The 27634-nt window shown below is 41.4% G+C and overlaps 1 protein-coding gene across 1 annotated transcript; it reads left to right on the top strand.

Moving 5' to 3' along the window:
* On the top strand, positions 1 to 27634 carry LOC311105062 (neuronal membrane glycoprotein M6-a; the record flags this gene model as incomplete). Its single annotated transcript, XM_084147052.1, has 7 exons — positions 1 to 37; positions 20083 to 20275; positions 24192 to 24348; positions 24846 to 24999; positions 25261 to 25337; positions 25618 to 25683; positions 27482 to 27634. 7 exons carry the CDS (start codon positions 1 to 3, stop codon positions 27632 to 27634), a joined length of 837 nt encoding a protein of 278 aa, XP_084003178.1.

Below are 27634 nucleotides of genomic sequence, written 5' to 3'. Positions count from 1 at the left end.
ATGGAAGAAGATATGGATGAGGGGCAGACTCAGAAAGGTAAGGAAAGAGAAATAGTATTTTTTACATTTAGGTGGATGGATTGAGATTACCTTTAAGTAAAATCCTCTCCTAATATCTTTGTCTATCTGTCAGTGAACTATTAATTCAGAAAGGATTGGGCAAATATTTGGTTAATACACTGGGTATAAAAGAGCATCTGTTTTGGTTGTTCCTTTGTCCACTGAGTGTCTGCTTGACTGAAGTGTGTTTGTGTGTGTGTGTTGTCTGCTGTCGAGACAGTCAGAGAGTGGTGTGAACTGCTTCTATGAACGTTAACTGTGAAAGCACAGGGAGAATTGTCTTTGTTCACTGGCGTCTCGGCAAGGCTCTCGCATGCCTGTCGAGATGGCTCAGGGGAACATTGAAGACAAGAGACCTCGAGCCAGCTCCGTTCACTAATAAAACCATTGTATCCAGAATATCCGCATGTCCAGCTATTGTATTAAAATCAAAGCTCTTTTATTATTTTAACAACCCCCCCAAAAAAGCAACAGGATTTGATGCATGTCAACATTTCTCTCTTGTTCATGTGCATGCAGGGTATGTCGTTTGCTTTGTGCAGAGGGGTTTCTATTTATAATGCAAACCCAACCCCTCCCATCCACCTGTGTTTAAGTGTACGCTTTTAGGGGAAAATAGTTGTGTATAAATACATTAATGTTTACCAGGTGCTGGCATTAGTTTGAATTTGCATTCTCCCATATTAATTCAATTGCTCTCTTTATGAATAAAGGATGCTATCGTTCTCTGAGGTGTGTCTCCCCCCTCCACTCCTCCTTCCTCCTTCCTTCCTATTTTCCCTCCTTCCCAGGTTCTGTGCATGTGACAGGGCTTCATACGTCTGTGCTTCTTTTCTTGCCTCCTCCCCTCCCCGTCCCTCCCACCCTCCTTCCTCTCATCCCTGAAAACCAGTGAGTGCTACACAGGCATGAGGGAGAGCTGAAACAGTTGCCATGGCACTGGCCAAGTCTAGTCATTATCCCTGCAGCTACTCTCTGCTCTCTGTTCTGTTCCTGCAGATTACATTTTGGTATCCTGGCCAATCAGTTTACACAGTGTCTGTGTGCATGTGAGTGCGTTTGTGTGTGTGAGAGTGTCATGGATGCTAGTTTACCTAGAAATACTTATTGCAAAGTGATATGCCTTTATTGTGTGGTAAGATGTTAATACCATTGGTGGCTGCAATATTACATTGGCTCAGGAAATCTGTTTTCACAGTATGGTTCATGACTCTATAAGACTATAATGTCTCCAACCTGTGGGATGACTACCGGAAACTACCTGATAGCAGTGTTGATTAAATACACATCTGTCGCCATTACTAGGTGTGTACTCACTCTCTCTGTGTGAATTCTATTTCCTGAAAGCCCAATCTGTCACATCATACAGTTTGCAATCTCCCTCAATGTTCACCCAACTGAAAGAGACTAGCACCCAAGCTGTACATGCATGTCTTTAGTACACCATTTCCATTCATTTGGCTGAAGAAACCAGCTTGTTAGTCCATATATAATTACTTAGCCAAGCATGCGTTCCACTACTGGTGCTGCGGCCCCACTGTCCCAAATGTGGCTAACTGGCACATATCTTCTCTATCATATCTGGAAAGTTATACATCAAAACATGGCACTAAAGCAGTTTGGCTGAGTACTGCTCCACATTAATGTTCTTCTTTAGTGCTTCCTCACTGAATCAACACACTGACTGATGAACTTCAGTAGCCTGGTCCCAGACCTTTTTGCGCTGTATAGCCAACACCTATGGCCTTACATCATGCTAAACCATGACAATGATCATAGTTGGATACAGCACAAACAGGTCCGGGACCAGGTGTAATCGTTGTGAAATGCCTAGCTAGTTAGCGGTGAGTGCTAGTAGTGTTCAACCGGTGATGTCACTCGCTCTGAGACCTTGAAGTAGTTTCCCTTGCTCTGCAAGGACCATGGCTTTTGTGGAGCGATAGGTAATGGAGCTTCGTGGATGGCGGTTGTTGATGTGTTCAGAGGGTTCCTGGTTCGAGCCAGGTTCGGGCAAAGAGAGGGACGGAAGCAACACTGTTTACACATGCTAGAACTACATCTAGGGACACCTAGCTAGAAGTCTAGTGCTTGAAACAAGACAATTTGATGCTCCTGTTTGCAATTATGTGAACCGAATGCATGAATAATGTAAGTGGCATGTAATAGACTGGCCTACATGCTGCTACAGTATATGCAGTGTGTCTTGCCCACTAGCAAATAATGGAATTTTGTTTCTCTGTTAATATTTGCAGTTTGGTTCCTCCATGCAAACCTTATCCCTAAAACCACCCCCTAAACAGAAAAAGCAACTACCTCAAACAAACAGAAAATTGCCCCAAAATTGTCATGACATTTCAAGTATTGACACAAGAAAAATACATTTGACTATACACAGCTACAGTAGCCATATTGAGGGGGACTTGGGTATGGTCTCACACTAATACCCTCACAGTGAGGTTATGTGGTTTATGTTATACTTTTTTTTAAATAACAGTAATAATCCACAGTGCAGCCATAAATAAAACTATTATTTGGCAAGCACCAAAACAACAATGAGTTATAACTATTTAATAATGATTTATACTTAGCTTTATATTTATACACCTAGCTTTTACCATGCATTTTTTCCACACTTATATATACAGTGTTGTTATGTGCTCTGTGCTGTAACCAGAAATCTGAGCAACCTCTCAGGAAGAAACAGCATTAAACAGTTTTGCTTTTCTATAATAGTCTATGTGACCTAACTATCATTTTGGGGTGACTGGTCACAATCTGACCCCCCACCTCAGAGAACCCTGAGTCCATTATGTATTTAAGAGGACAGTTGTAAGTGCACTTTCTCTGGGGTCATTCCTCCTGCAACTATCCCCCGTCACCTTCTATGAGGTCAGCTGTTATATGTGGACCAGAGCTCTATAGGTCATCTGTAGCCCTTTCCAGCCATTAGGAGCACTATGGACTAGCCAGGGGGCTACCATGAGAGAAGAGCAAAATGTAATGCACCTACTGTACAGAACATGACATCTTATGGTTTTCAGACACAACGTAACTGTACATGCATTGAAAAACAGTGTATTTTATACCTCTCAGTGCTGCTTTGTAAATCCTCAAAATAACAATAAACACCCACAAATAGTTTGCATTTCATTTATTTTTTACCATTAACAATTTCGAGGGACCTTCAATTGTCATTTGACAGGTATTGATCATCTTAGTGTTGATCTTCGGTTATATTGCTACTTATATTACAGATCCATTTAGGCTTTCAAATGGAAGAGGGGTACTTCATAATAATAATATAAAGTACAGAGTTATAGATTGGGCCTTACTCTTATTTTGAGGTTCTAGAAACTAATAAAATATAGGAATATATTGTATTATAGGATCTCTATGGTCCATATACCTTCTTCCTTCCTCCTTCTCAGACTGCAAATCTCAGATTGTGAGTCAGATGCACCAGGTGGACTCAGCTCTCGTCATCTGTTAGCCAAATGTAGCGCTTCATGCCGCGTGCCACAAGGCACCAACATCAACAGTGGACGAACCTAATTCCCCAAAATAAAATGGCTTAATTAAAACTCATTTCTTATGTCAAAACATTAAATGAAGTCATAATCATATGTCCTAGCATGATCCGGAGGAATCAATTCCACTTTAGGCAGCATTTGTAATGACATACTGCTGTGACTGCTCCAGCTCTGAATGAAAGGAAAGATTGAGTAAGGCCCACCTGTTAGGATTAACTGAGCCAAGGCAAGGAATTAGTTCTCCTTCTGTTCAACTCAGTTGATCAAGTTTTATTGCCAATGTGTGATAATGTGCTCAGGAATCAAGGCTCAATAGAGGGAAAATTCCACAGCAAATATGAATTCTTGGAATCTACAGTTGAAGTCGAAAGTTTACATACACCTTAGCCAAGTACATTTAAACTCAGTTTTTCCACAATTCCTGACATTTAATCCTAGTAAAAATTCCCTGTTTTAGGTCAGTTAGGATCACCACTTTATTTTAAGAATGTGAAATGTCAGAATAATAGTAGAGAGAATTATTTATTTCAGCTTTTATTTCTTTCATCACATTCCCAGTGGGTGAGAAGTTTACATACACTCAATTTGTATTTGGTAGGATTGCCTTTAAATTGTTTAACTTGGGTCAAACGTTTCGGGTAGCCTTCCACAAGGTTCCCACAATAAGTTGGGTGAATTTTGGCCCATTCCTCCTGACAGAGCTACTGTAACTGAATCAGGTTTGTAGGCCTCCTTGCTTGCACACACTTTTTCAGTTCTGCCCACACATTTTCTATAGGATTGAGGTCAGGGCTTTGTGATGGCCACTCCAATACCTTGAATAGCCATTTTGCCACAACTTTGGAAGTATGCTTGGGGTCATTGTCCATTTGGAAGACCCATTTGCGACCAAGCTTTAACTTCCTGACTGATGTATTGAGATGTTGCTTCAATATATCCACATAATTTTCCTTCCTCATATTGCCATCTATTTTGTGAAGTGCACCAGTCCCTCCTGCAGCAAAGCACCCCACAGCATGATGCTGCCACCCCCGTGCTTCACGGTTGGGATGGTGTTCTTCGGCTTGCAAGCTACCCCCTTTTACCTCCAAACATAAAAATTGTCATTATGGGCAAACAGTTATATTTTTGTTTCATCAGACCAGAGGACATTTCTCCAAAAAGTACGATCTTTGTCCCCATGTGCAGTTGCAAACCGTAGTATGGCTTTTTTATGGCGGTTTTGGAGAAGTGGCTTCTTCCTTGCTGAGCGGCTTTCAGGTTATGTCGATATAGGAGTCGTTTTACTGTGGATATAGATACTTTTGTACCTGTTTCCTCCAGCATCTTCACAAGGTCCTTTGCTGTTGTTCTGGGATTGATTTGCACTTTTCGCACAAAGCACGTTCATCTCTAGGAGACGAACGCCTCTCCTTCCTGAGCAGTATGATGGCTGCGTGGTCCCATGGTGTTTATACTTGCATACTATTGTTTGTACAGATGAACGTGGTACCTTCAGGCGTTTGGAAATTACTCCCAAGGATGAACCAGACTTGTGGAGGTCTACAAAACTTTTTCTGAGGTCTTGGCTCATTTCTTTTGATTGTCTCTTGATGTCAAGCAAAGAGGCACTGAGTTTGAAGGTAGGCCTTGAAATACATCCACAGGTACTCCTCCAATTGACTCAAATGATGTAAATTAGCCTATCAGAAGCTTCTATAGCCATTACATCATTTTCTGGAATTTTCCAAGCTGTTTAAAGGCACAGTGAACATAGTGTATGTTAACTTATGTCCCACTGGAATTGTGATACAGTGAATTATAAGTGAAATAATCTGTCTGTAAACAATTGTTGGAAAAATTACTTGTGTCATGCACAAAGTAGATATCCTAACCGATTTGCCAAAACTATAGTTTGTTAACAAGAAATTTGTGGAGTGGTTGAACAACGAGTTTTAATGACTCCAACCTAAGTGTATGTAAACTTCCGACTTCAACTGTATACTAAAACATTCATTGAAGTAGGGAAGCTATATCATTCAGATATTGCATTGCTGTAGTATATTAAATGTAAACTAATGAAATGTGCAATGTGGAACCATTAGCACACGTCATATGCTCTATTGCCCCATATAAACTGGACATTTGTGTTATAATGCAGCATTGCACATTTTGAGCCCCTCTAACATGGACTGTGACATTTCATGTCTTGATGCCTGGTTTCCCCTCTCCCAAATTCTTGCATTTATTATCCATGGAGTTCTTCTTCTCACACAGTGAATTCTGTCTTTCTCCACTGCTGACATGCTCTTCCACTTCCATTGTTTCGGACTCCAGCTGCCTCCCTCCAGCTCAAGGGAGTTCCACCAATTGTTCCCAAATGTTCCCCAAACTTTTGTCACAGCTATTAGGTGAGATTGGGGTAAGTTGAGCCATTTTTACATTCAGCATCACTCTGCCAAGGGAAGTATAGAATTCTGTCTAACAAAGATATCTACATATATTTCAGGATGTTGTGTATCCATGGAAATAACCAGAATTATTGTAAACATTACAGTATAAAAAAAAGTGGTCTCTTGGCACAACTTACCCTGGGTATGGGACAGTGTAAGTTATGCCACCTACAAATGTCTGTACTTAATGAAATATTACCACCCTGTTTAAAACCATGTCTATCTTTATTTCCCAAACACTTTTTGTCTTTCAATCATTTTAAGCATATTTTAACACAGGTTGAACACCTAACAAACACTTTGTACTTTTCTTTTACAGTTTTAACATAGGCCACTTACCCCAAGGCAAACATTTTGCTAGGTTTAGAACCTGATATTGAAGCTTATAGAGATATTTAAAGTATCTACTTTGGTTTAGATACAAGCATCATGAAACTTCTAGCATAATAAATGTATTTGACTTGGTGAAAATCCGTTTTTCGGACCTAATTTGCTTACCACTTTTCCATGTGGTTTCTTTCTTCACAGACTCCATGAATTGATTACCTCTTCATAATTATTTGGTCAAATTATACATTTTGTATATAGTTTCCTATAAACAAGGGTGGCTCAACTGATGCCTTTGGCTCAACTTACCACACTCTCCCCTACTGGCCAACTTTTTAGGGTTTTCACAATGTTATCACAATAATTATTCACTAAAGTGTGATTTGACATCAGATTTGAGATAGTGTCTAGCAAGTGCTCAAAAAACGTGACAACATATTTCAATAACTTGACGGTGGGGATTGTCTTATCTTTTATCGAAGGTTATATGATTTTATATGATGTGATCATATTAACAGAAATATGAATTGTGCATCTAAAAACGTAATTTTAATGGTAAATATAGTCATTTTGGACTGAACTTAAAATCAGACATTGGAGACATCTGCACAAAACCTGCTCGCATGGTTAGAAATCTCACCAACCATTACAGAAGCATGTACATCGGTTGGGGCGGTTGATTCATTGAGTCCCTTTAAAAACCAATGCCTGGGCTTTCAGACCTGACCTGGGCCTGTACTGTACTTCACCCCAGAGGGTTATCTGTGTAATGCGTCTCATTCACCCATTGTCCCAGTGAATTTGTTGACACACAGTAAGTGGGTCACAGCTCTGAAGTAACCGGTCTATTCTCAGATTTTGCACCGCGGTTGACATGGCAACCATACTGGTTGATTAAACATGCACAGAGTAGTCGGGGGCGTGCAGAGCTCTGAAAACCTGCTCGCTCCAGGCAGGGGAAGGGGCCGAACGAACGGTATAGGGAAAGCGAGTGTCGAGACTCTTCCGACATTCGCAGACTAAAACATCCAACCATACCCCCCACTGCTTAGTGTAAGTCTCCAGGCTACAAGATCTATTGAACATTAAATGTGCAAATGTACCTTATATACACCACAAGCCACTCTAACCACACTCATTTGCTTTCTCTCATTTAATCTCTTTCCTTCTCTCTCAAGCTCTCCTTCTGTCTCCCTCCCTCCCCTCTTCATTATCAAACTTTGCATCATCAATGTTTTCTGAGAGGTGACCATTGTATGATGGTAACCTCTACCATTTATATGAGTCATTGGTTGTTGAGGGTGTGTGCATGTGTGCATGTTTGTGTGCTCGTGTGTGTGTGTATCCCTTTTGCCTGTCGGACATGACGCTGACAGATGGGAAAGAGGTGGGAATGGGGAGGGGGCATGGGAGAGGGGTGTCCTTTCTCTTTGTATTAGAGACATGCCTTCTGTTGATTGGACTGGAGAGACATGTTTGGGGTCATGGCCAAATTACAGGCTTCAATTTTTGAAGAGAGGCTTTTTGTGTGGGGTACAATTGACCCTTCTCTAAGCCCCCCCCCCCCTGGTTACTGTTGCAACCTCGGACAACATTTCCCTCTGAAGCCCAATTCCTCATTCAAACTACTAGAGAAAACCCCTCTTCAATGATCTCAAACTGTGGTTTTAATACACAGTGAAATTAAACATAGACTACCCCTTGCTAATCAGAAGACTCTCGGGTATGTTGTGGTGGACTGTTATTACAATTGCACTGTAAGCGTACAGTCAAAGCTATTAACCACCTTTGGAGCTAACTTGCTCCCAAACAGCAGATGACAGTTGTATTCATAATATAGCTAACTTAGCTAGCTAACATACAATTGGAGAAAAGTTATGATAACTAACTAGCTAGCTTTCTAGCATTAGAAACACTTTTAATGGTGGCCAATGAGACTGAGAGCTAGCTAGCTAGCTAACTAGCTAACCAGCAACCAAGCAATTTCAGATTAAAAAAAATACTCCAACAGGCCTTGCATTTCAGGAATCACAGTTGCAAGTACCTTTGGTGCACTGTTAAATTATTTAGCCTAGCCAATTTAAACAATTTATTATTTGATAAACTCTCAGTTTTTGCCATTGCCCTCACTGGCTTCAAACCGTTTAAAAGGTGAGCTTGATTGAGGAGTCGGACTCGACGCCAGTTGCTATCCAACAGAACGTTGCGATTGGTTGCCCAAAATTCTGGGGCAGGGCATAGCGAAGGGTCAATTGAAGGTGGAGCCTGTCTCTTGATTCAGCATTTATTTGTAGCTAAAAGCTTATCCACGTGTAGCCATGTTTTGATATACTGTAGTAAGTTAATTTTATATTTAATGGTGCCCTAATCATACAAATAAAGTTCAAGAGCAAAGTATGATCATAATTTAAAGGGATAGTGCAAGATTCTGGCAATTAAGCCATTTTTCTACTTACCCAGAGTCAGATGAACTCTTGGATACCATTTTTTATGTTTCTGCGTGCAGTTTGAAGGAAGTTGAAGGTTATTTTGCGAGCCAATGCTAACTAGCATTAGCGCAATGACTTGAAGTCTACCAGAATCTCACACTATCCCTTTTAAAAAGTGACAGCCCCTAAAAAGCTACTTTGTGGCATCGATATGAGTCAGAAACATTTATTCTAGTGTCACAACGTACTACAAAGTGTAAATAGGATAATTTTTGTCATAAAGTCAGTCTCTTCCAAAAGATTTGCGAGATGATATTAATAAAATATATATGTCACGGAATGAAGGGTATCGTAACAGTTTTCCTTGGGTTGGGTTCATTTTAATCCTGCCCACATGCCCACAGCTGGCAACACCTAAGTATTTATCAATTCGGAGCAGCCCGAGCATAATGCCCATGGTCAATTTGGTTTAACATTCGATATCCTTATGTGGCTAGTTAGGGAATATCAGTAAATTACACAATATTTCAAAAGGTCAATAGCTCCAAATTACAATTATTAAAAATTATCAAACCAACTATAAATTGTAGAAAGCATTTAATGAGACAACTAAAAGATGTGCAACATGAAAATATTGTCCCATTTACATTGTGTAATTTATTGACGGTCCCTAACTATAGTTATTGTATTTGTTTTGTTGACGAAGCAGAGGTGGGGAGCGTTGCACATCAATGTAAAATAAATTGCAGTAGGGGAGAGTGGGGTTAGTTGAGCCATTTTTTACATTCAGCATCACTCCGTTAAGGGTAATATTGTATTATTTCTAACAAAGATATCTAAATATATTTCAGGATGTTGTATATCTCTGAAAATCAATAAGAATTCATGTAAACATTACAGTTTTGAAAACAGAGCTGCACAATTTGCTCCGTGGGACTGGATAAGTTAAGCCGCCTACATATTTCTATACTGAATGAAATATTACCACTACCTTTTTAAAACCAAGTCCATCTTTATTTCCCAACCACAATTCAATACAATCACGATCACTTTTTTGTCTTTTAATAGTTAAAGGGGAACTGCACCCGCTGATTTGGCCTCGTTTTTGGATTGCTCCTCAAGAAATGCTGCCGGTCATGACAAAAGCCAAACGCGATTTGGCTTGGGGGTGTGGTTTGATGTGGGTGTTTCTTGGGTGTGTCCTTGCCACCACCAAGACACACCCATCTGTCAGAACCTTGCCTGCAGAACAAAAAAACCTCCTGCAGGTTGAGTTCAATAACTACTGGCAGGTGTATGGTGAGATGCCAGAGGAAAGCTTTGAATAGGTCAGTAGCCTACAGTGTAATATGAGAAGAATGCAATTGCTGAATTTATGTAGATATTCTAAACTAAGTGTTTTGATAACTTTGAAATGTAGTAACAGGTCCATGTAGAATAAACAACCCGTACATAATACCATAGAAGCAGTGTTCCGCTAATATAACAATGTGTACATTTCATCTTCCATTGTCATTCCCAGCCAGAAACAGATACTGTGCCTATCGGCATTTTGTCTAGTGGTAATGGGGCTACCTTGGAAACGTGTCAGAGTGGTCATACCTTCCTGTGTGGTGTCCCATATACAACAGGAGTTCCCTGATCCTGGTACAGAATACACAGGGTTTCTCCCTCCCCATATTGACTGATACCATTCAATAATCAAAAAAATAAAAGTTGTGTCTAGTAAAATGTTGGTGAGCAGGCTAGAGATGAAGCTGGGGGTGAGGTCTTTGTCAGAGCAGCGTAGATCAGCTTCTGGCGCCTCATCAAAGATACTGGTCTGTCACACACACATAAACACACACACACACACACACACACCAGAGCACTGATTACATTATCAATGGTGGTTATGATTAGCATGGTGTAACCAACCTGATCGCTGCGTTCACCTTTCTATTTCACTTCAGATATCATAAAATGTGAAGTGAAATAGAATGGGCTGGTTCCGATCAGGCTGGTTCCACCAGGCTAGGTTATGGCCTGGACATTATATGCATCTAAGAAGTAGAAAATAAGCAACAAATAATGTAAGTTTACATACATTTTGTTTCACAATTGGGTTATCAAATGTATAAAAGTAATGAAGTGGGTTACCTTCTGTATTTGTACAAATAATGAGCCTGTGAAAGCTGTTACCGTTGACAGGTGAAGGTTGCTGGCCGGATATTTGCCAACATGTGGCTGACTGTTCCATTCATAGGAATGCTCACAATGAGGGCATGTCTGCATGATGCTGATGAGGGCCCCCTTGCTGATATTCTCTATGCTGCATGTTCAGCTGCAAACTGGACATCTCTCGATCAACTGCAGCAGGCTATCTTATGAGGTGGTGTTGACTTGGAGGGCCTGTGACAGGATGATATAATAGGCACCCAAGTGGTCAATTGCATTTTGTTCTACGGAAAGGACAAAGCTTTTTGCTAATGCACTTCACTACCAAAATGACTCCACTAGTTTTATCTGCTTGGCTGGGGAATTAGCCTACTATTTTATCAAGCCGGATATTTTTGAATACATCGTTGTTGATGAAGCCGTCTGTGTCATAAGGGCAATAACTCGGGTCACTATCAGAGACCTCATGATGGCGTGTCCTTTTCATAGGAGTCGAGGGAGACTGGCAACAATGGAGGAAGTGTCACAAGGGTATTTGTGTTGCATGACACACTTTTATTCTGAGGTGTTGCCTGACAATTTGTGAAAATAACAAGTGAACAGTGAATTAAATTATTTTTGGAGGTTGCTAAACAATTGCAATCACATTGCAGGACTTGTTATGATACCCACCTTTGCTCCTTCTGGTAGGTCCCAGCATCCGTTCATGACCAGGGGATCAGTCTGGCACCCAACTGTGCACTTTGTCTAAAATAAAAACAGGGTCAACGATTGTCATCACCCCTCAATTATAAACATAGCTCAAGAAATAATGTAATCTCGTTTGGAAGCCAATTCTATGCTTTAGAGATGTATACTGACTGGCTCCAGATTGGATTATATTCAGGCCAGTGACGACGTTACAGTATGCAACCAACTGTGACATGGTTTGCTATGGCCCTGGGTTGGTTTGAGCTTGTTGCTGCTAGTTAGTACACTGTTGTAGACAGACATGAGTTAGCTAGTACCACCATAGCTGCATCCAATATGTATTTGTGCCTAGACATGGGTTGCACCTCGGAGGCTAGTGACTGTTTAGTCTCAATTACACTAACTTACAGTGGCATGGAAATATGATGACATTGCTAAAGTAGGCAAATAATTAGTAGGACATACCTTTGCAATATGATGTTGTCAAATTGACTTTAAATGTCAATAATGCCATTACTGTTACTGGCAGAGTTCGTAAAAAATACACTATATATACAAAAGTATGTGGACATCCCTTGGAATTAGTGGATTCGGCTATTTCAGCTACACCCGTTGCTGACAGGTGTATAAAATCGAGCACACAGCCATGCAATCTCCATAGACAAGCATTGACAGTAGAATGTCCTTACTGAAGAGCTCAGTGACTTTCAACGTGGCACCGTCATAGGATGCCACATTTCCAACAAGTCAGTTCGTCAAATTTCTGCTCTGCTAGAGCTGCCCCGTTCAACTGTAAGTGCTGTTATTGTGAAGTGGAAACATCTAGGAGCAACAACGGCTCAGCCGCGAAGTGATAGGCCACACAAGCTCACAGAATGGGACCGCCGAGTGCTGAAGCGCGTAGCGCATAGCGCGTAAAGATCGTCTGTCCTCGGCAGTGGTGTAAAGTACTTAAGTAAAAATATTTTTAAGTACTACTTAAGTTGTTTTTGTTGGGTATCTGTACTTAACTATTTACATTTTTCACAACTTTTACTTCACTACATTCCTAAAGAAAATTATGTACTTTTTACTCCATACAGTTTCCCTGACACCCAAAAGTATTTGTTACATTTTGAATGCTTAGCATGACAGGAAAATGGTCCAATTCACACACTTATCAAGAGAACATCCCTCATCCCTACTGCCTCTGATCTGACAGACTTACTAAACACACATGCTTATTTTGTAAATGGTGTTGGAGTGTGCCCCTGGTATCCATAAATAAATAAATAAATAAATAAATAAACATATAACATATGCTTAATATAAGGAATTTGAAATTATTTATACTTTTACTTTTGATACTTAAGTATATTTTAGGATTACATTTACTTTTGATAGTTAAGTATATTTAAAACCAAATACTTTTAGACTTTTACTCAAGTAGAATTTTACTGGGTGACTTTCACTTTTACTTGAATCATTTTCTATTAAAGTATCTTTACTTTCACTCAAGTATGACAATTGGGTACTTTTTACACCACTGGTCCTCGGTAGCAACACTCACTACCGAGTTCCAAACTGCCTCTGGAAGCAACGTCAGCACAATAACTGTTCGGCGGGAGCTTCATAAAATGTGTTTCCATGGCCACACACAAGCCTAAGATCACCATGCACAATGGCTCGCCGCCATTGGACTCTGGAGCAGTGGAAACCCGTTCTCTGGTGAGATGATTCACGCTTCACCATCTGGCAGTCTAACGGATGAATCTGGGTTTGGCGGATGCCAGGAGAATGCTACCTGCCCGAATGCATAGTGCCAACTGTAAAGTTTGGTGGAGGAGGAATAATGGTCTAGGGCTGGTTTTCATGGTTCGGGCTAGGCCCCTTAGTTCCAGTGAAGGGAAATCTTACTCTTAACGCTACAGACATTCTAGACGATTATGTGCTTCCAACTTTGTGGCAACAGTTTGGGGAAGGCCCTTTCCTGTTTTAGCATGACAATGCCCCAGTGCACAAAGCGAGGTCCATACAGAAATGGTTTGTTGAGATCGGTGTGGAAGAACTTGACTGGCCTGCACAGAGCCCTGACCTCAAACCTATCGAACACCTTTGGAATGAATTGGAACGCCAACTGCGAGCCAGGCCTAATCGCCCAACATCAGTACCCGACCTCACTAATGCTCACTAAGCAAGTCCACGCAGCAATGTTCCAACATCTAGTGGAAAGCCTTCCCTGAAGAGCAGAGATTGTTATAGCAGCAAAGGGGGGACCAACTCCATATTAATGACAATGATTTTGGAATGAGATGTTCGACGAGTAGGTGTCCACATACTTTTGGTCATGTAGTGTACCTAGCAATGTTAATGTTAGGTAGCTAAAATACGGTGCTCCCCTCAATCTTAGCTGGCTAGAGTTTTACTGTATCTAAAGTAAATCAGGTGACATCACAATCATGAAAAGGTTTTCCTACAAATGATTTGCCACCTGTTTAAATATTGTTGTGTTTCCAAGCCAAATCCAAGATGTATTGAGGTAGGCTAACGTTAGCCAATTAGCTAGATAGGTAGCTAGCTAGCTAGTTGGCAGCTAGCTAATGTCAGCTATGCTAGCGATGATGGTTATAGCTACTGATTATCAAAATATACATAACCAGATACATAACCAGCAGTCTATGGTCTAGCTACTGGTATAGTCACCACCACTGTGGACCAACAAACTCCAACCACCTATTCCGCATTATGACAGGGTCCTTCGGCAGGGCATGCAAACCATAGTTGTTGGCTGTGCATCCCGCTGGAAGCATGCATTGCATGTTCACTCCTTATAGGGCTTTTCAGTCTCAAACGGCAGTGGTCCTTTGTACGCGTTGGTTAGGGGTGATGCAACAACAGATCCCCATTCAGTTAAGGGAAGAAAAGTGGGCGTGGGTGCGATTTGCATGCGGAGCTTGGCAAAAAGGGGCATGATTTGTTGACATAATTGTAATTCAAACCCAACCTTCATTTACTCGTTGTGACGCACTGAGGTTCCAAACTTTGTTTTAGACGAGACTGACTTTATGACCAAAATGATCCTATTTACACTTTGTAGTCAATTTTGACACTAGAATAAATGTTTTTGACTCATATCGATGCCACATAGGCCGTTTTCAAAGGGATTAGTTGTTTTTTATTATCTTTTAACACACCTAACAAACACTTTGTACTTTTTTAAAAACACTTTTAACATAGACCAGGCCTGTTGTTACCTCATATCCCAGCGGCGCCTTGCATTATGCCTGGGAAGAAAATTTCAATTAGCTCAACCATTGTCTCAACTTACCCAAGGCAAACATTTTGACTATATTAGCCAACACAAGGATGCACTTTCATGCTAGGTTTAGAGCCTCATATTGAAGCTTATTGAGACCCCAACTGATGTATAGAACAATATTAAAAGTATCTACTTTGGTTTTGATACAAGCATCATGAAACCTTTATCACAATAAATTAATTTGACCTGGTGAAAATCTGTTTTTTTTACCTAACTTTTTCCATGTGGTTTCTTCCTTCACAGACTCCATGAAATGATGACCTCTTCCTAAATATTAGGTCAAATGATACATTTTGTTTATGGTTTCCTAGAAACCCTTTTGGTTTTATTTACCCCACTCTCCCCTACATATGTTGCTGTTCTATCCACATGCAATGATGTCAGAGCTACAAAACAAGTTTTTGTTGTTTGCAGTAACTTCTTTGTTGTTGTAATTAAGGATTCCAGCTGTAATACTTGTATGAATATGAGATAAATAGGCTATAAAGGACAATATATGTCATTGTTGACCACTGGCCAATCTTTAAAAACAACAGTTAATTTCACTTGTCTCCAGGCAAAACTGTAGCTGTTCTCAGTTCGTGTTACTCCTTGTCTTGTCTGTGCCACTAGAGATCCTGGTTCAAATCCAGGCTCTGTCGTAGCCGGCCGCGACCGGGAGACCCATGGGGTGCCGCACAATTGGTCCAGGGTAGGGGAGGGAATGGCCGGCAGGGATGTAGCTCAGTTGGTAGAGCATGGCGTTTGGCATGGCAGTCAATTCATACTAGTTGTCATTTTCACTAGCCTAGCGTCAACACACACAGATTGAGCCAGGAATCTCAATATCAATGTCGTTCTGTGAAATTAGAGTGTGATGATGGGAGGAGTTGCTGTTGTTTTCCAGTGGAGAATTGTTGAGATTGAAAACTCGTTAGAAGACAAAAGTGCCAGTGAAATCTGTGTTAATGCCAATATATGGTATCTCCTTCTCCTATAAATATTGAATGAGTAATGCAAATATGGCCATAATATATTTTGGTCATACATACAGTCGTTGAAATTATTTGTACAACATATTGATTACATACTGTATATTATCGGCCTATTGGTCTAATGCTAATTTGCTCCCAAACCTTGTCATTATATGATACCATCAATTGCCTTTATACTGAAAAAAACATACCGTAACCTCATTTACCTGCCAATCATGAATGCCCCATCCCTCGAGACAGAGTTTGGTGTGATCGTGTAGCTCAGTTGGTAGAGCATGGCGCTTGCAATGCCAGGGTTGTGGGTTCGTTTCCCACGGGGGGCCGGTATGAAAAATTCATGCATTCACTAACTGTAAGTCACTCTGGATAAGAGCATCTGCTAAATGACTAAAATGTTAATGTGAAAATGATCAACCCATGGCAGTTGCCATAGCAACACTATCCCATATAGCTTTAGTCTTCATAGTCAAGTCCCAGGGATATTATAACAGTATTTGTCGTGGCTAGTGATCCATAAATCACACCACCGCCTACTAACTCTGCCCAGTGGCAGACATATACGTCAACACTAACGTGAATGCCTGCAACGTTTCTGCAATGGAAGTGTGGAAGCCAAGCTATGCCAAAAAATGTATAAGTTATGAAAAGAAGACTAACATTCTTATATACACAACCGGTCAAAAGTTTGGACACACCTACTCATTCAAGGGTTTTTCTTAATTTTTACAATTTTTTACATTGTAGAATAATAGTGACGACATCAAAACTATGAAATAACATATATAGAATCATATAGTAACCAAAAAAGTGTTAAACAAATCAAAATATATTTTATAATTGAGATTCTTCAAATAGCCACCCTTTGCCTTGATGACAGCTTTGCACACTCTTGGCATTCTATCAACCAGTGTCATGAGGTAGTCACCTGGAATGCATTGCAATTAACAGGTGTGCCTTCTTAAAAGTTAATGTGTGGAATTTATTTCCTTCTTAATGCATTTGAGCCAATCAGTTGTGTTGTGACAAGGTAGGGGGGGGGGGGGGTATACAGAAGATAGCCCTATTTAGTAAAAGACCAAGTCCATATTATGGCAAGAACAGCTCAAATAAGCAAAGAGAAACGACAGTCCATCATTACTTTAAGACATGAAGGTCAGTCAATACGGAACATTTCAAGAACTTTGAACGTTTCTTCAAGTGTAGTCGCAAAAACCATAATGCGCTATGATGAAACTGGCTCTCATGAGGACCACCACAGGAATGGAAGACCCAGAGTTACCTCTGCTGCAGAGGATACGTTCATTAGAGTTACCAGCCTCAGAAATTGCAGCCCAAATAAATGATTCACAGAGTTTAAGTAACAGACACATCTCAATATCAACTGTACAGAAGAGACTATGTGATCAGGCCTTCATGGTCGAATTGCTGCAAAGAAAGCACTACTAAAGGACACCAATAATAAGAAGAGACTTGCTTGGGCCAAGAAACACGAGCAATGGACATTAGACTTGTAGAAATGTGTCCTTTGTTCTTGAGTCCAAATTTGAGATTTTTGGTTCCCCATCCGCCGTGTCTTTGTGAGACGCGGTGTGGGTGAACGGATGATCTCCGCATGTGTATTTCCCACCGTAAAGCATGGAGGAAGATGTGTTATGGTGTGGGGGTGCTTTGCTGGTGACACTGTCTGTGATTTATTTAGAATTCAAGGCACACTTAACCAGCATGGCTACCAAAGCATTCTACAGAGATACGACATCCCATCTGGTTTGGGCTTAGTGGGACTATCATTTGTTTTTCAATAGGACAATGACCCAACACACCTCCAAGCTATGAAAGGGCTATTTTACCAAGAAGGAGAGTGATGGAGTGCTGCATCAGATGGCCTGGCCTCCGCAATCCCCCGACCTCAACCAAATTGAGATGGTTTGGGATGAGTCTGACCACAGAGTAAAGGAAAAGCAGCCAACAAGTGCTCAGCATATGTGGGAACTCCTTCAAGACTGTTGGCAAAGTATTCCAGGTGAAGCTGGTTGAGAGAATGCCAAGAGTGTGCAAAGCTGTCATCAAGGCAAAGGGTGGCTATTTGAAGAATGTCAAGTATAAAATATATTTTTATTTGTTTAACACTTTTTTGGTTACTATATGATTCCATATGTGTTATTTCATAGTTTTGATGTCTTCACTATTATTCTACAATGTAGAAAATAGTAAAATAAAGAAAAACCCTTGAATGAGTAGGTGTTCTAAAACTTTTGACCGCTAGTGTATATATTTCTTTCACCTTAGGTTCCTATTTTAAACCTGTGTAGTTTACATGTGTTTTAACATACTAATTTTTGTAATAATAAATAGACACAACTTAGTGCAAAGCATTACAAAGACCCTTTTAAAATACACCTCAAATAAATGTGTCCTCCAATTATGGGTGACATATCTGAATAATGTATAAGCCTAATAAAACCATTTTAACGAACATGACATGACTCATTAACATCAATGGGCAATTAAGTCACATGCCCTCAATACAATAGAGAGCTCTCTTGTCACAGCTAGGCACACTTGACACTCTCTTATTGTCACCCATTCCCACTGAAAGCGAAGAGAGCCGCTAAATAGAGATGTCATAGCTGGGAAACGAGGTGAATCGGCTATGACGACACAACGATACAGGCTGGCATTGGAATACAACTGCGAGGATGCAGATAGGCTAGCCTAGGATGAGGATCAGTCTGAGACTCTCAGCCCTCCCCAACCTAGCAGGCTGTGGCGGAGGTAGCTAGCTAGACTACTTGGTATTCTATTCACAGTCTGTATATAAACAGAAGCAGAGCGTGGAGGAGGGAGGAAGAAGAGGGTTATTGCTTTCGCATCGCAGCGCGAGGGAAGATCAACACGAGGCGTGATAGAGGAAATGACTGCCTGGCTGCGATGATGGAGATGTTCTTGATTGGTATCTCTGAGAATTACAATAAAAATGGACTCGGCTTCGTTCATATACTTTTTCTTTTTGAATGGGAAACGTGAGCAGGGATTGAATAAGGATGAATGGGGAATAATTAATCAAGTGATGTAGATGCACTGGAGGAAATTCTCCAGTTGTATGAGCGTGAAATTACATTTGTGCATTTCATTAGTACTGTTCACTGATTTGGGGAGCATATTTCAGAGTGTACTGGGAGGAGAGGAAATACTATTTGACTCAATATCAGCTTATATCTGACCATGAAAGAGTGAGGTTCCCTAATAAAATTGGAATGGGACAAACCTGATGCATATTGCTTTAGCCTGAAACAAAGCTATGCATGTATAAAATGTATTTGTAGAGTATGTTGGCATAGCTGCCATTACTCATAAGATTAACTCACTGTCCAGATACATACACAAACACTAACATACAGGAACATTCAATGGGTGTGTGATGCTTTCCTGATATGGACACAACATTTATTAGAAACACAACAATCCAGTCAAATACATCCATACATTTCATCCACAGACACAAAGACACTGAGGCACGGAACCCTATTAACTATTCACCCTGATCGCCTGGGATGTGTGATCAGACAGAGTGGACGCCCTGGATGCCTAGAGGTCAGACTTCACCTAGGGCTCAGGCTGAAAGGGTCAACTGCACCAGGGCTTTGCTGGGTTCAATAGGGGTTCAGCTGGGTTTACCTTATTCCTCATACTAAGCTGTATATCAATCTCTGGACCTAGAATCACAACCTAGAACACCTCTTACTGCATTTTACCATCAGTGTGTACAGGATGACCACTGTGTATAAAGATACCATACTGTACCACATTGTTCTTAGGTGAAGGATATTTTGTGTCGAAACCCCATGAAGTGTGCCACCCAGTTACATAATATCAATGTTTAGAAACAGTTACCATATTGATTATGGTAACTACTACTATGGTTACCAACTTCTATATGCAAATCAAACCACAACAACCTTTTAGTGGTTGTTGTGGTCATATAAAAGCCTTGTATTGACCACAGCTTAGTCTGATTGATTCATCTCAAGATTTTGTCCAGCACTCTCAACCAGTACTCTCAATCATGTTTTTCTCCAACCCTCTGTTGTCCCAAGGCTGTGATTTACTGTATATAGTGAACATTCCCTTTTGTCTTTCATGAGTGATGTCTGACCTTCTCTGTCTCTCTTCTCTGTGCATGCTCAGGATGCCTGGAGTGCTGTATCAAATGCCTGGGCGGCATCCCCTACCCGTCGCTCATCGCTACCATCCTGCTGTACGCTGGGGTGGCACTGTTCTGCGGCTGCGGGCACGAGGCCCTCTCTGGGACCGTCACCATCCTGCAGAACTACTTTGAGGTTGTCAGAGGACCCGTGGATTCCTTGGACGTGTTCACCATGTGAGCAGGCTACATACCTAGGAGCTACACTGGAAACATTTGAGATATACTGTTGTATACCAACTGAAAGTTACCCCTATACCAAGTAGCTGCTATGTACTTTGAGGAACCTGACATTGAGGAACCTAAATGTACAGTAATTGCAGATGGGGTAGAAAAGACAAACATTGTAATCTGGTAAAACAACACCATCTCGGTTTAAAATGATTTTCAAACAAGTCTACAGTAAACATGTCCCCCACATATGATGTAGGCCTCCTTCTGGTTCCAATTAGTGACAAATATTCCAACGTACAGTACCAGTCAAAAGTTTGGACACACCTACACATTCAAGGGTTTTTCTTTATTTGTACTATTTTCTACATTGTAGAATAATAGTGAATACATCAAAACTTTGAAATGACACATATTTAATCATGTAGTAACCAAAAAAGTGTTAAACAAATCAAAATATATACTGTATATTTGAGATTCTTCAAATAGCCACCCTTTGCCTTGATGACAGCTTTGCACACTCTTGGCATTCTCTCAACCAGCTTCACCTGGAATGATTTTCCAACAGTCTTGAAGGAGTTCCCACATATGCTGAGCACTTGCTGGCTGCTTTTCCTTCAGTCTGCGGTCCGACTCATCCCAAACCATCTCAATTGGGTTGAGGTTGGGGGATTGTGGAGACCAGGTCATCTGATGCAGCACTCCATCACTCTCCTTCTTGGTAAAATAGCCCTTACATAGCCTGGAGGTGTCTTGGGTCATTGTCCTGTTGAAAAACAAATGATAGTCCCACTAAGCCCAAACCAGACGGGATGGCGTATCGCTGCGGAATGCTGTGGTAGCCATGCTGGTTAAGTGTGCCTTGAATTCTAAATAAATCACAGACAGTTTCACCAGCAAAGCACCCCCACACCATAACACCTCCTCCTCCATGCTTTACGGTGGGAAATACACATGCGGAGCTCATCCGTTCACCCACACCGCTTCTCACAACCAAAAACCTCCAATTTGGACTCAAAAACAAAGGACACATTTCCACCGGTCTAATGTCCATTGCTCGTGTTTCTTGGCCCAAGCAAGTCTCTTCTTATTATTAGTGTCCTTTAGTAGTGGTTTCTTTGCAGCAATTCGACCATGAAGGCTTGATTCACACAGTCTCTTCTGAACAGTTGATGTTGAGATGTGTCTGTTACTTGAACTCTGTGAAGCATTTATTTGGGCTGCAATTTCTGTGGCTGGTAACTCTAATGAACTTATCCTCTGCAGCAGAGGTAACTCTGGTTCTTCTATTCCTGTGGCGGTCCTCATGAGAGCCAGTTTCATCATAGCGCTTGATGGTTTTTTCGACAGCACTTGAAGAAACTTTCAAAGTTCTTGAAATGTTCCATATTGACTGACCTTCATGTCTTAAGGTAATTATGGACTGTCGTTTCTCTTTGCTTATTTGAGCTGTTCTTGCCATAATATGGACTTGGTCTTTTACCAAATAGGGCTATCCTCTGTATACCTTGTCACAACACAACCAATTGGCTCAAATGCATTAAGAATGCATTAAGAAGGAAAGGAATTCCACAAATTAACTTTTAAGAAGGCACACCTGTTAATTGCAATGCATTCCAGGTGACTACCTCATGAAGCTGGTTGAGAGAATGCCAAGAGTGTGCAACGCTGTCATCAAGGCAAAGGGTGGCTTTTGAAGAATCTCAAATATAAAATATATTTTGATTTGTTTAACACTTTTTCAGTTACTGATTAGTTCAGATACTCTTTGAAGAGGTAGGGTTTCAGATGTTTGGGCAAGGGGTACCAGGACAGAGAAGAACTTTGACTGGGCTGAGCGGAAGCTTCCCTCCCGTAGAGGTGGGAGGGCCAAGAGACCAGAGGTGGCAGAATGAAGTACACGGGTTGGGGTGTAGGGTTTGAGCATAGCCTGAAGTTAGGGAGGGGCAGTTCCTCTTGCTGCTCAGTAGGCATGTACCATGGTCTTGTAGTGGATGCGAGCTTCGACTTGTGCGAAGGAGCGGGGTGACATGGGAGAACTTGGGAAGGTTGAACACTAAGCGAGCTGCAGTGTTCTGGATAAGTTGGGTTTGATGGCACAAGCGGGGAGCCCAGCCAACATCGAGTTGCAGTAGTCCAGATGGGAGATGGCAACGGCCTGGATTAGGACCTGCACCACTTTCTGTGTGAGGTAGGGTCAAACTCTACGGATGTTGTAGGGAATGAACCTGCAGCAGCGACTCACTGCTTTGATGTTTGCAGAGTACGACAGAGTGTTGTCCAGGGTCATGCCAAGGTTATTTGCACTCTGGGAGGGAGACACCATGGAGTTGTCAACCATGATGGAGAGGTCTTGGAGTGGGTAGGGCTTTCCCGGGAGAAAGACCAGCTCCGTCTTGTCGAGGTTGAGGTGGTGGGCCGACATCTAAGATGAGATATCTGTCAAGTACGCAAAGATGCGTTTTGCCACCTGGGTGTCAGAAGGGGGGAAGGACAAAAGTTGTTGAGTGTCATCCCCATAGCAATGATAGGAGAGACAATGTGAGAATATGATTTTGTGTATAGAAAGAAGAGGAGAGGACCTAGAACTGAGCCCTGGGGGACACCAGTAGTGAGAGTATGTGGTGCAGACACAGATCCTCTCCATGTCACCTGGTAGGAGCGGCCTGCCAGGTAGAATGCAATCCAAGAGTGTGCGGAGCCTGAGACGCCCAGCCCTGAGAGGGCGTAGAGGAGGATCTGAAGGTTCATGGTGTCAAACGCAGCGGATAGATCTAGGAGGATGAGAACAGAGGAGAGAGAGTCAGCTTTGGCAATGCGGAGAGCCTCCGTGACACAGAGGAAAGCAGTCTCGGTTGAGTGACCCGTCTTGAAGCCTGACTGGTTAGGGTCAAGAAGATCGTTCTGGAACGGATAGCGAGAGAGTTGGTCAGAGACAGCACACTCAAGTGTTTTGGAAAGAAAAGAAAATGTTTGATGTCAGAGGGGTCGAGTGTTGGTTTCTTGAGGAGGGAAGCGACTCGGGTCATTTTGAAGTCAGAGGGGACGCAGCCAGTGGTCAGGGATGAGTGGATGAGGGAAGTGAGGAATGGGAGAAGGTCTCTAGAGATGGTTTGGAGAAGGGAGGAGGGGATGGGGTCAAGCGGGCAGGTTGTCGGGCGACCAGACCTCACTGTTAATTTGGAGGAATGAAATATAAGTTATGTTTTGTACACTACCTGTGCGTGTGCAAAATAAGTACCAAAATTATATAGGTTGTTATGGGAAACTTGTTTCTCATGAGGAGATGCATATGTCCAAAATTACATGACTGTAGCTCAAGTGGGGCAGGAGATATGCTTGTTCAAATTTGGTGGCGGACAAAAAGTCTAATTAGCAGAAAAACGAATGGGCGGAGCTTATAGGTCCTTATGAGGCTGCATATGTGAACCAATTTTCATGACAATAGCAAAGTTTGATATTTCAGTTGATTACTATAGCACCCTCTCTTGGGCAAATCAGTGTAATTTGGGAATTTCAGTTGAGTACTATAGCACCCCTCTTGTTCCAATCAGTGTAATTTTGTAAATGATGAATCTCCATGGCAAGATGCATCATTCAACCACGTTTCATCAAAATCAGGCCAGTGCTGTCTGAGATATCTTGTGTGACGAACGTACGACCGTGCTAATGTACTAACGGACGGAGACAGATCCACAGTTCCCTCCCCGATTTCATTGTGGGGGACAATAAGTCACTTGTATAATTACTATATAAATACACTATCCAATGTAAGTACATGCTATCTATACAACTTCATGATAAGTTTGACTAAGCAGAAGTTACAGAGATTGTATAAACAACAATGAAACGACAATGAAACAACAATGCAATAACTGTACATTAAAGTTGTTTTCACACACATTTCCCTTTTTCCCTCTAGGATTGACATAATCAAGTATGTGATCTATGGCATCGCCTCAGCGTTCTTTGTCTACGGTATTCTGTTGATGGTGGAGGGCTTCTTTACCAGCGGAGCCATCAAGGACCTGTATGGAGACTTCAAGATCACCACCTGTGGACGTTGCGTCAGTGCTTGGGTAAGGGATAATTGATCACTGAATGATGAGGTTTACTGACATTCAAGAGTATCTCGTAATGTTTTCTATGAATGACCTGTATGTAATGCAGTGGCCCTTAGGGGCAAAGTAGCTTTTAAAATTGTAATGCCATATATCACAATATTGTAGATAAAATGTGTGCGTAATTTAGAGCTTAATGACCGTAATGTCTCCCAAACCTCTCCCCAAGTAGCCCCATCCATTCCACTTTCTATTCCAGTACTGGCACACCTGTTTCCAGTGGCCAATCATCAAGTCCATGATGAATTGAATTAGGTGTGCTAGTACTGGAATAGATCAAATAAGTGGAATGGGGGGTACTTGAGGAGAGGTTTGGGAAACACTTATATAGACTCGGTCTCAATAAATCCTGATGGGAAATTGGTGGGATGTCAATGTTATTCCTAAATCATTGTTTGGAGCACGGTATAACAATTGCAACCTGAAATCTAATGACTCTCCTCTATCTGTCTTAGTTTATCATGCTGACGTACATCTTCATGCTGGCTTGGCTCGGGGTAACAGCGTTCACCTCCCTCCCCGTCTTCATGTACTTCAACATCTGGACCATTTGCCAAAACACCACTATCCTGGAGGGTGCCACTCTGTGCTTGGACCCGCGCCAATATGGTAAGGAATCAGGATATAGCTTGGTCTGATGCTTCTCTCTGGGCTTTTTCCAACATACAGTATTGTCCATGGGGGGTGGGCTACTGATGGACAGATTTACTAAGTGTTGTTACTGTTGCACAGAAATGGGTTGAAAAGGTGAAATACAGCTTTGGGAAGGCATGACGTGTAAAGGACAGCTTCATGGTTTAGTTTGATTTCGGTGTTGTATTTGACAATGGAAATAACAGGTGCAAATGTCTTGTTCTCCCCTCATTTCAGGTATTGTGCCAATTGGGGAGGGGAAAACTGTATGCGCTGGTTCTGAGAAGTTTTACAAAATGTGTGAATCAAATGAGGTATGTCAAATAAAACACTTGACAAACATTGACATATCATGTGAGTACAGTATATGTTTGTTTATGTAATATGTGATTCCTGCTTCCAAAGTAATAAAACATCTGAAATAATATTGAAATATGGATGTGTGAAAGCTTATACATAATTACCATGTATTTAAAAACATTCCCATTCATATGAAGGCTTTTGCTTCTCATGTAATTAATTTGATCACAAAGTAAAAGGCGAGTAACATGGGGATGCCTGACTAACATGTCCTCTACTTTGTCTTTAACACAGCTGGACATGACATTCCACCTGTTCATTTGTGCCCTGGCTGGTGCTGGAGCAGCTGTCATTGCTATGGTGAGACACAAAAACCAATGACTTTTTTATCTCTGTTGATATATGTGACATTACAGCTTTGATTCATATCCATTTGAAGACAATATCACATCTAATGGACCATGTAATCTGTATGTGAACCTCTGAGATCTGTACAAGCCGCTGTATAGATTATATCTCATGTTTCTCATGAGAAAATATGAATCAGACATGTCCGATTTATTGAACTAGTCTATAGGCTAACAAATAGAAATACAAGGTTTTCATTTGACATGGCCATTTTATAAATTACAATAATAGGTCAAATACAAGCAGTAACGGGGTTGATTTCTATAGCTAAAAATCTATGTTTTGCTATATGCCTGTGAGAATGGCTAGGGAGGCTGTATTTGGCGCAGTGGAGGGACAAGGTTTTTCTCTCTCTCAGAGATGCAAGGCATGTCACATCGTTGTCATGGAAACTGGGAGAAGAAAGGCCCAGAGCTTGGTGAAAACATCACTCAGTAATTTGTGAGGAGCCATTTTCTAAGAAAGGGAATGTGGTCGTTAGTCAAGGATGATGGTGCAAAGTGCGGCCCGACATTTAACAAAACAAATTGCTGGGAAAATTAAACAGTGGTACACACACCCGTCAATAAAGCTGATTAGCTGATTATTTAATTGATTAATAAAACAAAATCTCCCGAGTGGCGCAGTGGTGTAAGGCACTGCATCGCAGTGCTAGCTGTGCCACTAGAGATCCTGGTTCGAATCCAGACTCTGTCGTAGCCGGCCGTGACCGGGAGACCCATGGGGCGGCACACAATTAGCCAGCGTCGTCCAGGGTAGGCGAGGAAATGGCCAGCAGGGATGTAGCTCAGTTGGTAGAGCATGGCGTTTGCAACGCCAGGGTTGTGGGTTCGATTCCCACGTGGGGCCAGTATGAAATTGTGTGCACTCACTTAACTGTAAGTCGCTCTGGATAAGAGTGTCTGCTAAATGACTAAAATGTAAATACAAATTATGAGATGAGATGATGAATGGATGTAGAGTATTTTCCAGTCCTCACAGTTGAGACTATAGCTTTTGTTTACATTTACATTTTAGTCATTTAGTAGACGCTCTTATCCAGAGCGACTTACAGTTAGTGCATACATTCTTTTTTTCTTTTTCATACCCCCCGTATGTTTGAATCCTTTATAGACCAGTTGGTCTTTGTGTAGAATTAAATCCATTAGCAGGCTGCTAATAATGACCATGATTCAATGTGAAAGGTGTGGCAATGTAACAACCACAGTCATTTAACCACAACACATTCACAATGGCAGTGTCTCAATGGAGCCTTTGCTGCCATGGAAACCCTGGATACTGCCCACTTTTTCTAATGTACTGCCACCTGCTGGCATGTCAGTGAAATGACACAATTGTACTAGAAAATTAAAAGATATCAACAAAGAATATCTTGAATTCAATACACTGTTTTTCACCCCTAAAATACCTATTGTAACTCATTTTTTCAGCTTGAATAAAAGTTGTGGCCCACAATAATTGCACTTTATATTTCTGCTGCAAATCCCTCTTCTAATAGAGTCTGGCAAAAGGAGCTTCATTAGAGGCTATATTCATTCATAGAGACTATTCCACATTTGAAAGAGAAATGGACCCAAAATTGTGTTTTCCAATTAAGTACACGGTGAAAATATGGTACACTTTCTTCCATTTTGTGGCAGGCATTCATCTTTCCCTAATCAATGTCAGTGGTGAATTGAAAGACCAATAGTTTGCGGCATGTTTGATTTTCTCCCTGACTGAACTTGTTGGTGACTCATCTCTGTTTCAGATCCACTACCTGATGGTGCTGTCGGCCAACTGGGCCTACGTGAAGGACGCGTGTAGGATGCAGAAGTATGAGGACATCAAGTCCAAAGAAGAGCAGGAGCTCCACGACATCCACTCCACCCGCTCCAAGGAGCGTCTCAACGCCTACACATAA

This window comes from Coregonus lavaretus, assembly GCF_964263955.1.
Source record: "Coregonus lavaretus genome assembly, chromosome: 29".
NCBI lineage: Eukaryota > Metazoa > Chordata > Actinopteri > Salmoniformes > Salmonidae > Coregonus > Coregonus lavaretus.
This window is presented reverse-complemented; position numbering and strand designations above follow the sequence as displayed.